Source organism: Zootermopsis nevadensis, unplaced genomic scaffold (assembly GCF_977971745.1).
Source record: "Zootermopsis nevadensis isolate Lab colony 2312 unplaced genomic scaffold, Znev_1.0 Znev_ptg000010l, whole genome shotgun sequence".
NCBI classification, from domain to species: domain Eukaryota; kingdom Metazoa; phylum Arthropoda; class Insecta; order Blattodea; family Termopsidae; genus Zootermopsis; species Zootermopsis nevadensis.
In genome coordinates this window covers 4,228,653-4,246,437 of record NW_028259142.1, presented here as the reverse complement: position 1 = coordinate 4,246,437, position 17,785 = coordinate 4,228,653, and the positions used below count along the sequence as shown (strand labels likewise).

At 44.6% G+C, this 17,785-nt stretch overlaps 2 protein-coding genes across 5 annotated transcripts in view; one reads left to right on the top strand and one right to left on the bottom strand.

Moving 5' to 3' along the window:
• Fhos (Formin homology 2 domain containing) overlaps positions 1-17,785 on the top strand; it is a 140,840-nt gene that overhangs the window by 88,840 nt on the left and 34,215 nt on the right. The window lies entirely within an intron of this gene.
• On the bottom strand, positions 59-479 carry LOC147874176 (uncharacterized). Its single transcript, XM_087346262.1, has one exon. The coding sequence runs from the start codon at positions 362-364 to the stop codon at positions 59-61; it is 306 nt and encodes a 101-aa protein (XP_087202388.1). The 5' UTR covers positions 365-479.

Below are 17,785 nucleotides of genomic sequence, written 5' to 3'. Positions count from 1 at the left end.
ATGAATGCCGCGTTTCCCTGGTTGTCCTCGTTCTGTGAGTGCCGTCCACCCAAACGTGTCACGTCTTCCTTCGTGCTGCTCCTCCACCATCAAGTCCACTAACTCTAGCGTACAGTTGTCCTAATCGTCTCCTTCCCCGTCCATTCAGATGCAGTCCATCCCCAGCAAAATCCCCTTCCTGTATCCAGCTGTTCGGATCAACAAATGTAATTCCAAGGACGTTTGCAACCCAGTCTAATCTCTCATTTAGAGCACCAATACGCCGCCATGACACATCTCTACGCCTTAGCACTCCACTGAGGACAAGGTTGCAGTTCCGACATTTATTCTTTACTGTAGTCACCAGCGAGTACACCTCTCCCATTACCAAGTCCAAATTTCTCGTCGATCTTAGGTCATTTGTACCCACGTGAATAATAACAGTTTCTGGACTGCCTAGATCCGTCCCTTCTATTCTTCTGTGCAACTGCTCCGTTCTAATACCCGGAAAACACTCCACCGTCATTACTGTGTGCTCTCCTCCAACATTGCGCACAATTGAGTCTCCCAGGACCATGCACGTTGCAGCCTTTCGCTTTTCGGGCACTATAACCTTTTTCCCAGCTCCCGCCATTCGCAACTTTTCTTCAAGTTCATTGTTTCTCATCCTCAGTTCATCAATTTGCCGCAGCGCGTTATTTAGCTGATCCTGAAGCATTCGAACACTTGCAGCCCTGCACTTACCACAGCTCCAGTTCTCCCTTTCAGCTGCTTGAGACTTCACATTCCCACAACTATAATGGAACCAGCGTCCACATGACTCACATTGGATTCCGGATCTTAGGTTCCTGCCGCAGCCAGTACATAAAAGTTTCACAGAACTATCCCCTTCCGCAACAGGACCGGGATTTCTTTCTACTCCTCCGATTACCAGTAATACAGCTATAACCAAGGAATTCAACATCGTCAACCCCAAGCAGTGACCAGTAGTATGGTTAGCGTCACCATGCCTAGGCAATCCACGCCACAAGCATCTACCTGCCCAGCTACCCACTCTCGCCCGGTAATCTTCCAGGTAACAACCCATTTTCAACCCTTATACAGGAGCTCACCACAAACACGTCTGAACACAACAACAGAAAGTGAGAGACTGACGAGAAAGTGAGAGACTGAGAGAGTTCTTCCTTTAGAATCAGCTGACAGGTCCCATAGCCTATCCCAACAAAGTCGCACAAGTCGTTGATGGTACGACGTCGATCTTCGTGAATGGCCTGCCGAATCTTCGTAACATTTTTGGGCGTTGTGCTCGAAGATGGTCGTCCAGAACGCTCGTCATCATCGACAGAGGTTCGGCCATTTTTAAAACGTGAATGCCACACAAAAGTTTGTACACGACCCATTGACGACCCCCAAATGCTTGCTTTAGCATTTCATAGGTTTCCGTAGCCGTTTTGGCGAGTCTTTGGCAAAATTTGATGCACACGCCATTCCGAAATCGCAGGAGGGTCGGTGTAATGCACTACCGAAACGCCCGTAACTAAGAAACAAATGGTAATTCGATGATGCCGGCTGGCACACTGATTCACTATGAATGTAGGCAGCACCCCCTAGCGGCAGAAGCTCGTACTACATCCGGTTCGCCCGCTATTGACACAGTCTGAAAACTTTCCGATCGCACCTCCTATATGACGTCGAATAATAGTAGGACAATTGCGATGAATTGTGAAGGTACGGAGGAATAACTCGATGATCATAAGTTCGAATATCGTGCCCCGTGCTGAGATTTGAACGAGGATCCTCCCGAATATGAAACAGGGGTCGTAGTTGTTGTACCGCGACGTTTGATCATTCAGTCATTTCGCAGACCGGATCTTCCGCGGTAGACGGATTGCAAACACGACGACGCTGGAGTGCAGTGTTGTGGTTCCCACGGTCAGTAGCACCTGCTCTTAACAAAAAGCAGGGTCTGTTGAGAGACTGAAATTCACGCAGTCACTCGTTAGCATGAGTAAAAACTTGTAGACCGACCGACTTCGTGGTGTGGCATTTTCGTCGAAAGTTCATAACTACTCGAAGAGGGAATCAGAACTTTCATTCCAATATTCACAAAATCCCGTCATTGGACTCTACCCGGCTTAATTCAGCGCATGTCTTAACTTCCTTCCATGGATAACCAATATTTATTTTGATGTGGTCCAATTTTGGTCTTGTGATGCTATGAAATTTGGTACGTGGTTACTGGCGTTGGTACCATGTATTAGCCGAACATTCCACCCGTGTCCTCGGCCCTTGGTGACCTTCGTGGTGTGCTAGTGTTTACGATGTGTTGTTAGCTCCACGCCCAACCCCTAAATCCTGAAAGACCGCCCCTTGCCAGCTGGCTTCGACGCTAATGCGCTATCTGGCGTGGGAAATTATTACCCTTCCAAAATACGCAACAAATTAACAAAATATATACATTATTTAAATGGAAAACCTAGGCGTAGGTGGAAGGAAAATATTATAATTGTTTTTCTTTTTTATAAAATAGATTGCGGACTAAATTTATATTGCTTAGTTGACGTCGTCTGGCTGGGTGTTAGCAGGATTTTGAACGTTGGGATTCTAGAAAAAGGCGTGGAATTCTTGACCAATTGAGCGACTGTCAGCTTCCCAAGAAGGAATCTGTTGAGTAGAGTTTTCTGAATCGATCTGTTACTTTTTGAGTGCATCTTGGAGCATCGCTGATTTTACTCAGGCTCGTTTTGTGTCCTGAAGTAGTCCTGTCGACTCGAGTTCGATGACATTCTTACTTTTTCCGATAACAAAGGTCGACCGCGGCCCCTAGCAAGAACACAAAAGGCGGCCGCTCTTCTTAGGGCGACCGTCACACAGAGATCATGTCATTTTTGTCCGCATAACAGATAACCTTGTCCTTGAGTCGAGATTTACGTGCGACTGGTATGGCACTACCGAGTCTCCTCGTATCGTCGAATTTTACGAAATAAATTTTACTTGTACAAGACTTACCATCTAGAATACATAAATATAACTAATGCAAACAAGTTAGGAAGTACATGTGCAGCGTAACGGTTCTGTAGAGCGCGCTGTATTATTTAATGCAAATCATCAGTAGTGAATGCTAACGTCTGGCATGATTTGATGCATAGCGTATACTAGGACTTACCCCTAAGTATGACAGAATGTTCCTTTGAAACGTCGGTATCTGTCTTCGGGTCTGCACTGCGTCACAACCCAGAAGAACGTCGCTGTGAGAACCTCAGATCTCACGCGATATAAAATGATGGTACAATGGACGAGCGCTGTGCTTATCCTCGCTAAAAGTACCAGGAACTATGTGGAAGGAAAGATGTCACATCAGGATGATTTACGGTGTAGCTTTTTACATTACGAGAGATGTTAGATGTGAGTTGGGGTCATGTGACCTCTGACACTAACTGCAAGTTTCTCTCGGAGGAATTCTTTTAAAAATGTTTCCCTACCTACGTGTCTCTCACACATGCATGCGTACATAAGCGATTAAGTATGCAGATTTCTGTCGCCTGTGCGTCATATATACAATTTAAAGGTACAATTTGGCTGCACGCGACAGAGACAAGCGACCGAGGCAGGCGACAGAGACGGGAGACGGACACATCGCAGCTTGTCGCCACACACTTTTGAGGTGACGACCGAGACATGCGGCAAAGTGTTTGTTTTCTTTGTTTTGTTGAGACTTACGTGCACATATTCTGTAAAAATGAGTACAAAAATGCTTCTAAAAAGGTTAATCGAAGAAGATGATGTGTTGCTGTGTTATTTGTTGCGAAAGAAACAAAGAAAACCTATGAGTTCAATATTCAAAACCAGACGCGAAGAAGGATCTTTCTGTCGGTGGTCAGTGGTCGGTTTTCTGCTACGAATTCTACCAATTGCTCATCTTGGTCACCAGTAAATTTAATTTCTGCCATTATTTTACTCAACAACACACGTGCTGCCTGAGCCCGTCGCGAGACACTACTGGTCCGAGAGCGGTCTCCTGTGCTTTGTCTCTGTCGCCTGTCTTTGTCTCGCGCTCGTAATTGTACTTCATACGATTGTACAGAGAGCAGACAGGAAGCGACCAGTCTCGGTCTCGTAACTCTGTCGCCTGTCTCGGTCGCATGTCTCTGTCGCGTGCAGCCAAATTGTACCTTAATTTGATGGTGGGTTTTGAAGAGTTGTCATTAATCTAATCTCCTCTCGCTCCAACGTTGCGTTATAGTCTGCATATGTTCCTCACACGAAGAGCATGAAATAAGTAAATTCATTAGTGGAAGGTCAGTTCGTAATACGCGGGCAAGGTTTTGAGTCGCTGTCGTAAAGACACAATTTTTGACTTCTGTTCGTGGAGCTGACCGTCTGCACTAGTGCCAAGGTTAATTCATGGATCTGTACCTTCAGTGCCCCTCCCCTCTTCATCAAGCGGTGCTTAATTGAGCTCATAGATGACTGCCGGTTTATAGCCACTGGTTTTTTTAACGGTCCTCGAAGCAGAAACTGATGAAAACTGCCGAGCTTCGGCGTGCCAGCTACGTCACGATGATTGCTGTGGTATGGGCACATTCCTTACGAGACACGCAGGTTCCTAATGTTACACGCTTCTTTATAAATTAAGTTGCTGAATCATGCATTACGATGAAGATTATGTCATAGATAAAATATTTAGTGGGCCATAAACTTCGTGGGGGTGATGTTCTGGTTCTTGCACTCCAGCTGGTCTCTGAGAAAAACATCGCACAGGAACACGTTTGTTGTAGTCGTTGAAAAGTATCGTACGCCCTTCATAAGTTACTTACGCAGGTGGGCATGATCTAGTACCGAACAGTGAGGTTATACCGTGTTTCAGTCGAATGTTAATCCACATATTTCACCATTGCGTTTCATGTTTAAGATGACTGTCTTCCGGGATATTACCCCGTGTAGTCTGACAGAAGTTTACCGACGTTTCGAAAGTGCTTGCGGCCGATAATAGCAAGGTGATCGATCTCATAATGGAGGCAGCAAGCACTTTCGAAACGTCGTTAAACTACCACACCGCACGGCGCAATATCCCAGAATGCAGTTACCTTCATATTCGCTACTGTGAGAACCAGAAATCTCACAGTATCAAATTTTGTTCTCTGTAATATTACGTAGGCCAGCCACCTTGCTCGACACTGTATAAGGTTGATAAGCCAGCAAAGGTCTCGCTGAAGACGTCAGCGCTGGTAGTTCACCTCTGTTGGCTCCGTGCCACGAGGGAACAGGAACAACATGATAGCTGGCACAGCGACTCATGTATCCATCTGCTCCGACCGGGTACAATCAGTATTTGTGTCCTGAACTGATGACTCATCAGATAGTTTCTTCGGAAGACGGGGGAAGCTGACAGGTTCTGGGCCATTCTCTGAATTCGAATACCCCTGGCTTTCATACGCTGTGTAGTTCTAAGGTTCGGGACGCTGGACATTGTTTTTTATAGTTTAAATTACGTCTACAACGTTTTGGAGGCTCGCTATATGCCCTTCATGTGAGGAAGAAGGGAGACGAATACTGATTTGGCATTATGGAACCTAAGTCAATCCCAACGAAGCCTCGGACGTCCGGTTGATCTTAACTGTTCTGGGTCTACCAGGTGATTCAAAAAGGACTTTACAACTTTGAAAGTGTATAGAAATTTATTCAGAAGGCTTACAGAATCGGTTGAGGTGTCATTTTGTAGCAAAACAAATCAAGTTTGACTCACGTTGTGCTGTAGTACCGAATTCCGTCACCGCGAGCGCAAGCGGCAGTGCATTTGAAAATGGCTCGAAAATTTTCTCATACCACAGTTAGACGAAGATGACCAAAAAGGACGCATTCACTTCCAGCAAGACGGCGCACCACCTCACTACCTCACAGAAGTCCGGGATTTCCTCAATAACCGTTTCCCAGGTCGGTGGATTGGTCGAACAGGGTCGATAGCATGGCCACCTCGTTCTCCAGATTCGACACCTCGATTTTTTTCTTAAGGGGTTTCATTAAAGATCGTGTGTATGTTCCACCCTTACCTGCCAATCTCACTGAGCTCAAAGCTCGAATCACCGCCGCAGTTGCAGAAGTGACACCGGATATGCTGGATCGTGTTTGGAAAGAAATTGATTTCAAGTGGGATGTCTGCAGTATCACCAATGGCAATCACATCGAACCAAAATGACTGTTTGAGGTAAAACTTGATTTGTTTTGCTACAAAATGCCACCTCAACCGTTTCTGTAAGCCTTCTGAATAAATTTCTATACACTTTCAAAGTTGTAAAGTCCTTTTTGAATCACCCTGTATAATACACTGTCTTTTGGGGAATGCGTTCATTAACGTATTCAAACAATCTCGCTATTGGCCACAATTCTGAGCTAGTATAATCCATTACTACGTTTGTAAGCTGTACGATTTAACGTCTGATTATGCAGTTGTGAGTTAATGAAAGTATTAATCAATGTCAGAGTAATGAGGCTGTTCTGTTAATTGGCGAGGGTTGTGGGAGTAAATGAGATGTAAGGTAATATTGAGTATTTCTGGTTGAAGGGATATAAAAGTGTCAAAATTAGAGCCATGAATGAGATAGAATTCGGACATTGCCACAGATGTCTACCAATATCTAAATGAATATTACGGAATAGAAGTTTTTCTGCCATATGTGGGAAAGTTAAAATGATGCACAGTTTAAGTCGACAAATCACATGAGAGACTTTGGCATAGATATGATGGTAATATTAAAATGTATATTAAAGAAATAGGGCGTGGACTGGATTTATCTGGTTCAGGATATGAACTAGTGATGGAATAACTTGACCATCTGATCGACTTCTAGATTCTCAAGGGTTCTGCTTCATGACGCTGGATGATTAGTTTTCCTGACGTCAGTTAACAGCTGCCCAACTCAGTGGACTGTCGGTTGCAGTTGCAATGGCGAAACATAATGAGAAACACCTCACACATATATCCATGACCTCAGAGGATTCGACCTTTGAGAACCCTGTTTGGGCGCCTGCATGGGTAGCGTTCATGGCCATCCGAGCATAACGTTGCATGACTAAGGAACGCCCTCTAATCCAATAGAAACGTGCAGTTCCGAGCACAAATTACCTTCAGAAAGAACCTCACTGAAGACTTTCTTCAAGAGGTATTGGTAGGCTTGAAAGCGTATAAAATTAAGAAAACTTCAGGTGTGTTGGAATAAATATTGAACTGATCTAAAGCGGTTTTACACGAATAGAGCATTTCATTTAATAGGTGCTTTTAGGAAAACCGGTTGTATAACTGAGGAATGGAGGATAGCTATATTTTGTGCTTGTTTGTAAAGCAGGGAAGAGACAGTGACCTGCCGGATTATCGAGGAATTATTCAGTTCTTGTCAAACAGCTTACAGGAAAATACTGAACCCGCGAATTAGTAAAATTAGCAGAAACGTTGAGGATATAATTTTTCGGAAAAAGCCACCGCTGTAGTCCTATAGAATGTGTATTTACAGTGGATCGGGTTTTTGAAAAGCTGCAAGAGTTCAGTCTACAAGCAGTGGATTACGAAAAGATTTTCGACAGACGTTGAAGAGATTAACAGTAGATGGAGTTTCGAACAGGATTTCCAGAACACGTAATTTTAAAAGTACAAAGTTTGTTGAAATACTGATTCCATGTAGCAGAGTCCTTTATAAGCTGATATTCGCTCATATTGTCAGGAAATTCGCCACATATTTTTTCGGTACCCCATAATTAATTACTGTAACCACAATAACCAGTCACTGGACTGTATCCTGAGTCAGATGAATCTACTGTATACCCTCAGACATTTTCTTTAAGATAAATTTTAAAATTATCTTGTTTACTTCGATGTCTCCCAAGTGGCCCCTTTTCCCCAGATTCTCCTATTAAAATTCTGTACATGTCTCTCACCGTACCACGGTGGTCTATCGGTTAGAAGGCTGGCCTTGTAATCCTGGGGTCTCGGGTTCGATTCCCGGCGGTGCCCGAATTTATAACTTGTGTTGGGCAAGGCCGTGGTCTAGGCAACACGGAGTTTCCTCCGGGGGCATCCCAACAATTACTCCATTCACACACAGAAGAAGGAAATGGCAAACCACTTCTGGATCATCTGCCAAGAACGTATAAGAACAGGTCCCAGTCCGAGAAAAGGATGGAAGGATCCTGTTCATATGGACCTGTCGTCAGACAGAACACTACAAATAAAATAAAAATAAAACATGTCTTTCATTTTATCCATACGTGCTGCATGCCCCACCCAGTTCATCCTTCTTCATTTGATTACCCCAGTAGTATTTTATGAATAATGAATGACAGATTACGAAGGTCCTTACTACCTCTCCCTCGGGAACATACATTCTCCTTAGGACAATATAATCCGATGTAAATGTGCGTACAGATATCACGGCACACATGAGTGCCTGTGAATCAACTGTTTGGCAGTCTTCGTTTGTATGTAGGTATTCTTGAGAGCCGTTTCGTGTCACTTGTCCAACCCCTCCTTCTTGTGCCAGAACAGTTTACATGGCTTAATAGATTTGATGTTGGAAGATCGCTGTCTTACGATAGCGCCGTGTAGTCTGGTAGAAGTTTGCCAAAAGTTTCAGAGGTACGTTCTGCGTCCATCATCAAGGCATGATTCATTCTCGGGCTGAATCGCTATTTTACTGCCACGTCAACATCTGCTCTCTTGGTGGCCATCGCTGGTGGTACGTCATTTTCCCCGCTTACCGTTTTGAATTTATCCTTCAAATGGTGTAAGTTTAATTTCTGTATTCTGTTTTGGTTTTGTTAAATAAATGTGTGAAACCGGTCATATCATTTGTGTTCACCCTGTAGTTTGTTGATGTGGGCTGCGTGCAAGGTAATCCTCGTCCTACAGCCTGGCTTCGTGTTGGATCGCCAACGCGAGACTTTGTGCTGTGCTCATTGCAAAATATTTGGCTGCTTCGTCTTAATAATCTTCTGAAGAAATCTATTGTACAAAATTCAGCGATGCGTGAAATTGTGTTGTTACTCTTGTAACCATTTTGTATTATTATCCTTAATATTACTATACGAAGTTTGAGGCTCAGTCTGGTAAAGATGTCGGTGTAGGTCTTCTGGGACGTTACTACCAGTTTACCTCGTACCGTCGTTGAGTAGTACAAATAAACCAGCTAAGTGGTTTGTGGCATGTACTTGAGTTGCACCGCCACGGTGGTCTAGCGGTTAGAACGCTGGCCTTGTAATCCTGGGCTCTCGGGTTCGATTCCCGGCGGTGCCCGAATTTATAACTTGTGTTGGGCAAGGCCGTGGTCTAGGCAACACGGAGTTTTCCTCCGTGGCATCCCAACAATTACTCCATTCACACACAGAAGAAGGCAATGGCAAACCACTTCTGGATCATCTGCCAAGAACGTATATGAACAGGTCCCAGTCCGAGAAAAGGATGGAAGGATCCTGTTCATATGGACCTGTCGTCAGACAGAACACTAAATAATAATAAGATGAGGTGGTCTAGCGGTTAGAACGCTGGCCTTGTAATCCTGGGGTCTCGGGTTCGATTCCCGGCGGTGCCCGAATTTATAACTTGTGTTGGGCAAGGCCGTGGTCTAGTCAACACGGAGTTTTCCTCCGTGGCATCCCAACAATTACTCCATTCACACACAGAAGAAGGCAATGGCAAACCACTTCTGGATCATCTGCCAAGAACGTATATGAACAGGTCCCAGTCCGAGAAAAGGATGGAAGGATCCTGTTCATATGGACCTGTCGTCAGACAGAACACGAAATAAAAAAAATAACTTGAGTTGCCTGGCTCTGACTACTTACTGGTACTTTCCCTCGTTTCAGTCTTTATTGAAACTATCGTAGAGAGTCCGTCTCCAGTGCTGCATTGCCCATCACGAATCTGACATGAAGTTATCCGTGTTTGAACTCGGGTCTCTGGGGTTATATGTCAGAGTCTTGCCGTCTGAGTTAAAGCAAGGCCGTGAGTCGCTATTGTACTCTGTAATTCTTCTGTATTCCAGATCTTAGACAGTCTTGTTAATTCTTTTCTTACACGTATTATGAAATTGCGCCTGGCCGCTGGGACCGTGGGTTCGAGTCCCACTCAAGGCATGGATGTTTGTCCGCGTATTTCTGTGTTTGTATAGGTAGAGGCCTTGCGTCCGGCTGATCACTCATCCAAGGAGTCCTACCATTGCCAAAATGAATAAAAACCTCGACACTACGGGTAAAAGAGGACGATAGAAAGATGAAAATGTGTTATGAAATTGCTGGGTTTCGAGCTGTCGCGTTTTTCTCACGCTGTTCCCCGTGGTTACATTTTGGCTCGAATTTGTCTGCGTCTCGTGGAACTAGCTGCTGACTCTAATAAACTTGAACGCAAACAGAGAAAATTTGCAGCTTGTAGCTACAGTCGATTTTTTTATTATGTTCTCTATATTATGCTAATGAACTAGAACACTTAAATCATCAGACATTGAGTATGAAGCGATCCAACTTAAACTCGTCCTTTCTCATTAATATTTATAGCGGCACTAAATTTTGTCTCCTGCCCTTGAAACAGTTGACATTCATGTTCGTGCCCGGAAGTTACGTAGTTTTTCTTTTTCTTTTAAAGTTTCTCTTCGTGTTTCTTTCCTGCTAGATGTGCCTTTGCTACTAATGAACTTTGTTAATCTTTAGTAATCTTTAGAAAAATGCGTCCCAATGTAAACTTTATTAAACAACGTTAGTCTTTTGTTGCTTGTTTTTGTGTAGTGTATGCTGTTGTACTCGTGATGACTGTAATTGGTCAGTTGCTTGTTAAATCAGCACACAGATAAGTCAGTAAGTGTATTGTGTTATGATTAATGGTGCGTGTATTAATACATGGCACTTGGCTTTGTGTTCTTGCACTAATTTGCGTGAAGTTTTAAGTTTTGTGGACGTGACCTAACTGATCCAAATAGGAGTCCGCAAGTAAGTGATGGGTAAAATACAAGTTCTCGTGGAAGAATATATTTTTAGGTTGGGTTCAGCGTGTTCTGTATTTTAGGTAGGAGCTGGTAGCTAACTCTGAGAGGAATCTGTTACACCTTGTTCTGCAGCAAGACGCCATGTTGTGTGCCACAACCGCCCATAACCCGTTAACATAAATCATGTTTATGGCTCCACGTCAGTTTTTGTACCCAGGCCGGACTTTATCGTGTGCAGTCGCCGGCGGCTATGTATGTCGTAAAGCCAAGATCAAGTTACTGCTCTTCTTAGAATCCTCCGGGTGCCTTCCTCTTGGTCATCCGGGACTTGGTAGGAGTCAGGCCACCGCTAGGACCAAGCGTCTTATTTTTTTTGTTACTTTTGGAATTTTAACTGTAACCATACTAGCCCTTGGTTAACATTCTGGTAATAATTTTATGGTAGGATGAAAGGTTTTCGTCAAGAACAGCAACTTGCAGGTAACTTTCGAATTTTAGTAACTTTTTTTTCATTATTTTACACGAAATGTTTCCTATGTAACGAACTCGGTCGATCAGAGTTCTTGGCAGACGAATAATCTTCCATTTAATCAAGAAATTCCCGTGTTTTATGGAACCCGAAATATATTCATCGTGGTCACAATCGCCCGCCACTGGTTCCTATCCAGAGCCGAAATGTATCCAGCCAACTCAGGCGTATGTTTTTTCAAGGTCCGTCACATTTTGAGGCCCAGGCCTTTGGATTGCAAACACGAGCCGCCACTGCTCTATAATAAACTCTGCTATTGAATCGCAAATGGCAAGGTTAGTGGTAAGAGGTCAAATGTCATTGAACGTGACAACGTAAGTTGATGTTGCACATGAGAATCGTATTAGCCAAGGTTAGACAATGCACTCAGAAACGCAGTTCTAAAGAAAACTCGACAAATATTCTCTACCGACTGTTTTATTTGTGTTTATTGAAATGGAACATGACATATAAAATACACAGCAGTCATCAACTTTATGCTGGGCGTTTTCATTTTCTACAGTGTCCTTCATTTCATGTTTAGCAGTTTTCTTTTACAATTAGCTACACATTTTGTGTTTTCTGTGGTTCTTGATCAAATAGATCTCGATGCTAACTAGGTGTTACGCGATCTTTCAACAAAACCAATATGGCGAGCTCGAGGTTTTGTACTCGTTATTAGTTACGAAGTTATTTGGCTGGAGACAAAGAAAGATTTCCAGGGATGCTTCCAGGCTTGGCAGCGGCGCTGGGATCGTTGTGTTCACTCCCAGGGGAACTACTTCGAGGGTGATGGATGAATTTAATACCTGAGATAAGTGTACGGGTTTTTATACGCGCAGTCTGGAAACCTTCCGATCGCACCTCGTATAATTTCACCTAATAAAGTTGATCGTGAATGGTAAATGGGTAAGCATTCGGAAGGAAGCGTTCGCGGTCTGTATGAAGGTACTGCTCCCGTATCTGCCTGTACAGACTGAGGAAAAAGACGAATTATTATTTAACGGAGAGAATAATCTTATTCAGTGTTGAACTTTGCTGTCTATGAAAGTGGAGTATTGCATTTATTCTTAGTTTGTTTAACGGCGCTTTTCATCTTCATAGGTTATAGGTCGAACGAAAGTGAATTGAGTATACGTGGAAGGAGACAGTCGTGGCTTATTTTAAGGCACTATTCTACTATCTTGCCAGGAAAGCCTAAGGAAAATCACGAAATACTTCTCACGGAATGTGAGCTCGAAGTCGTGAATGCGTGGAGCTATTCAGTCACTCCCCTACATGTCTGCATTGCGTGGTGTTCATTTAAGCACCGTGGACAACTTTATAAATCTGACGATACCAAATTCACAGCACTGCAACGTCAGAACAGAAAAATGTTTTTTTGTGTTTTTTGTTCGATAATCACGATGCCGAAAACTGATTAAAATAAGAAGTTCTATATGTTAATGAGATCTGTATATAATGTCATTTAAAATATGGGATGAGACATCATGTTTCGTCAGGTTGCACAAACCTAACTAGCTGGGTTAAGGTTGGATGTAAGTGTTAACCTGAGAAAGCTCTCTGGGCCTGGTTTCGAGTGTTATGGATCGTTTGATATCGATATGTGTGACTTGGAGATGAATAGTGCGCCGGAGGGGCCTCAAGGACCAGGAACACGCGACCCAGTTGGCTGCAGTTGAGGAAGACAGAAGAAAGTTGGCCAACAGCTACAAGAATCTCCGCGTTGAAAGGAAGTGGGCGAGATGACTGCGTTCGTTTCACGTCGTGACCGAATCAGGAGAACTTCTATGAAGGAATACGTGCAGCTGAATTATCCACAAAGTAAAGGAATGCAATTTCTTGACTAGCTGAGCGTACTATTAGGTTCTCAAGAAGGGCTAAACTCTTTGTTGTTGGTTGTCCACACAACAGTTCAAGTTGGCATTATCTGGTTCAGAGTTCTCTTTCGAGTTTCTGTTATATTTCAGTATTCCTCATCCTATCACTGCTGGCCTTGTAATTCTGGGGTCTCGGGTTCGATTCCCGGCGGTGCCCGAATTTATAACTTGTGTTGGGCAAGGCCGCGGTCTAGGCAACACGGAGTTTTCCTCCGGGGGCTTTCCCGGTTTCTCCGTGGCATCCCAACAATTACTCCATTCACACACAGAAGAAGGCAATGGCAAACCACTTATGGATCATCTGCCAAGAACGTATATGAACAGGTCCCAGTCCGAGAAAAGGATGGAAGGATCCTGTTCATATGGACCTGTCGTCAGACAGAACACTAAATAATAATAATAATAATAATAATAATTCCTCATCCTGTAGAAGACCATACGGTCATATCTTCATCCATTTCATCTACACTACTTACAGCAAGTACCAAATGTTACGCAACCCGGAGTTAAATGTCATGTTCATTATCCATGTTAAGGTTATAATTACATTCTTACAACACATGTTGAAAGTGTCTTACCCCACCCCACCCTGTTGTAGACGCAACTCTGACGTTTGCGACATGTTCCTAGAAACTCTGCGAAGATCTGCGCCCTTGGATTTTTGCAACGTCCGTCCCATTGTTTGTTGTATTTCGTCTGACGCTCGTGAATTGTTCTTTTAGGATTTTCCCCTTTTACCTGGCCGCACATAAAACTGTGTTCTACGGAAAATTCACGCGGCACGATTCCTGTGATGTTTTCCTGGTAATTTGTATTCGCCTTTCACCTACGACGATCCTCCATCGTAATTTAAGAATCCAATGTCCGTGGTCAGTTTATAAGTGTAGTAGAAAACATGTATTTTTTTAGAAACGGGTGTTAGGCTTGTATTTCAGTGACCAACTTTATATTCAGCTGAAGGCCTTGTACTTGTCTTCGGGCATCACGGTGCCGAAAGTATTTTGGCTGACCACTGGAATTTCTGAAGTCCGCACTATTAATGATAGACTGCATTATGCCGACATTGAAGTAAATCTGGGTACAAAGTGACAGGCAACGGAGTGGGTGTGACCAGTAGCAAGTGACAGCCTCTTATGGACGTCATTAGTTTAACAATGTACATGCAAAACTTGTCAGTCTCCTTTCCCAGACATCGGATGAAAGAAAGTGTTGTAGGTTAGTGGGACTTAATATAATTGTGTGTAACGACTTACAAGGAGCAGTCAGGTAACTCCCAATCGGCCGCTACCTCTCCATGTCCCCACTCCGTATTGACGACTGTCCTAAGAACGTTCTTCAAGAGCTCAGTCAATCTTATGACTTGTTATGCTACGGGCTATACGACCGAGGTTCGATTCCTAGCAGGGCGTCCAGACACTCTTGAGCGCTTACAGCCCTGTATTGAACGGATAAGGATGGGATTGTGTATTTTATATCGGTTCGACAGAACACTGTCAGAAAATGTAGCCTGTGCGACTTGAAGCTGATCACCCTAGTTTTGCAATCTCCTTTGACATAGGGCCCGCCACTGCACTTTGCCAGATCGAAATTCGTAGACACTTGTTAAGTTATTATTATTTAGTGTTCTGTCTGACGACAGGTCCATATGAACAGGATCCTTCCCTCCTTTTCTCGGACTGGGACCTGTTCATATACGTTCTTGGCAGATGATCCAGAAGTGGTTTGCCATTGCCTTCTTCTGTGTGTGAATGGGATGCCACGGAGAAACCGGGGAAGCCCCCGGAGGAAAACTCCGTGTTACCTAGACCACGGCCTTGCCCAACACAAGTTATAAATTCGGGCACCGCCGGGAATCGAACCCGAGACCCCAGGATTACAAGGCCAGCGTTCTAACCGCTAGACCACCTCATCTTATTATTTATTTAGTGTTCTGTCTGACGACAGGTCCATATGAACAGGATCCTTCCTTCCTTTTCTCGGACTGGGACCTGTTCATATACGTTCTTGGCAGATGATCCAGAAGTGGTTTGCCATTGCCTTCTTCTGTGTGTGAATGGAGTAATTGTTGGGATGCCACGGAGGAAAACTCCGTGTTGCCTAGACCACGGCCTTGCCCAACACAAGTTATAAATTCGGGCACCGCCGGGAATCGAACCCGAGACCCCAGGATTATAAGGCCAGCGTTCTAACCGCTAGACCACCTCATCTTATTATTATTTAGTGTTCTGTCAGACGACAGGTCCATATGAACAGGATCCTTCGATCCTTTTCTCGGACTGGGACCTGTTCATATACGTTCTTGGCAGATGATCCAAAAGTGGTTTGCCATTGCCTTCTTCTGTGTGTGAATGGAGTAATTGTTGGGATGCCACGGAGGAAAACTCCGTGTTGCCTAGACCACGGCCTTGCCCAACACAAGTTATAAATTCGGGCACCGCCGGGAATCGAACCCGAGACCCCAGGATTACAAGGCCAGCGTTCTAACCGCTAGACCACCTCATCTTATTATTTATTTAGTGTTCTGTCTGACGACAGGTCCATATGAACAGGATCCTTCCCTCCTTTTCTCGGACTGGGACCTGTTCATATACGTTCTTGGCAGATGATCCAGAAGTGGTTTGCCATTGCCTTCTTCTGTGTGTGAATGGGATGCCACGGAGAAACCGGGGAAGCCCCCGGAGGAAAACTCCGTGTTACCTAGACCACGGCCTTGCCCAACACAAGTTATAAATTCGGGCACCGCCGGGAATCGAACCCGAGACCCCAGGATTACAAGGCCAGCGTTCTAACCGCTAGACCACCTCATCTTATTATTTATTTAGTGTTCTGTCTGACGACAGGTCCATATGAACAGGATCCTTCCTTCCTTTTCTCGGACTGGGACCTGTTCATATACGTTCTTGGCAGATGATCCAGAAGTGGTTTGCCATTGCCTTCTTCTGTGTGTGAATGGAGTAATTGTTGGGATGCCACGGAGGAAAACTCCGTGTTGCCTAGACCACGGCCTTGCCCAACACAAGTTATAAATTCGGGCACCGCCGGGAATCGAACCCGAGACCCCAGGATTATAAGGCCAGCGTTCTAACCGCTAGACCACCTCATCTTATTATTATTTAGTGTTCTGTCAGACGACAGGTCCATATGAACAGGATCCTTCGATCCTTTTCTCGGACTGGGACCTGTTCATATACGTTCTTGGCAGATGATCCAAAAGTGGTTTGCCATTGCCTTCTTCTGTGTGTGAATGGAGTAATTGTTGGGATGCCACGGAGGAAAACTCCGTGTTGCCTAGACCACGGCCTTGCCCAACACAAGTTATAAATTCGGGCACCGCCGGGAATCGAACCCGAGACCCCAGGATTACAAGGCCAGCGTTCTAACCGCTAGACCACCTCATCTTATTATTTATTTAGTGTTCTGTCTGACGACAGGTCCATATGAACAGGATCCTTCCTTCCTTTTCTCGGACTGGGACCTGTTCATATACGTTCTTGGCAGATGATCCAGAAGTGGTTTGCCATTGCCTTCTTCTGTGTGTGAATGGGATGCCACGGAGAAACCGGGGAAGCCCCCGGAGGAAAACTCCGTGTTACCTAGACCACGGCCTTGCCCAACACAAGTTATAAATTCGGGCACCGCCGGGAATCGAACCCGAGACCCCAGGATTACAAGGCCAGCGTTCTAACCGCTAGACCACCTCATCTTATTATTTATTTAGTGTTCTGTCTGACGACAGGTCCATATGAACAGGATCCTTCCTTCCTTTTCTCGGACTGGGACCTGTTCATATACGTTCTTGGCAGATGATCCAGAAGTGGTTTGCCATTGCCTTCTTCTGTGTGTGAATGGAGTAATTGTTGGGATGCCACGGAGGAAAACTCCGTGTTGCCTAGACCACGGCCTTGCCCAACACAAGTTATAAATTCGGGCACCGCCGGGAATCGAACCCGAGACCCCAGGATTATAAGGCCAGCGTTCTAACCGCTAGACCACCTCATCTTATTATTATTTAGTGTTCTGTCAGACGACAGGTCCATATGAACAGGATCCTTCGATCCTTTTCTCGGACTGGGACCTGTTCATATACGTTCTTGGCAGATGATCCAAAAGTGGTTTGCCATTGCCTTCTTCTGTGTGTGAATGGAGTAATTGTTGGGATGCCACGGAGGAAAACTCCGTGTTGCCTAGACCACGGCCTTGCCCAACACAAGTTATAAATTCGGGCACCGCCGGGAATCGAACCCGAGACCCCAGGATTACAAGGCCAGCGTTCTAACCGCTAGACCACCTCATCTTATTATTTATTTAGTGTTCTGTCTGACGACAGGTCCATATGAACAGGATCCTTCCCTCCTTTTCTCGGACTGGGACCTGTTCATATACGTTCTTGGCAGATGATCCAGAAGTGGTTTGCCATTGCCTTCTTCTGTGTGTGAATGGGATGCCACGGAGAA

Bases quoted from the DNA above. Each gene is read 5' to 3' on its own strand.
- LOC147874176 (XM_087346262.1), bottom strand. From the start codon at position 364: ATGGGAGAGGTGTACTCGCTGGTGACTACAGTAAAGAATAAATGTCGG.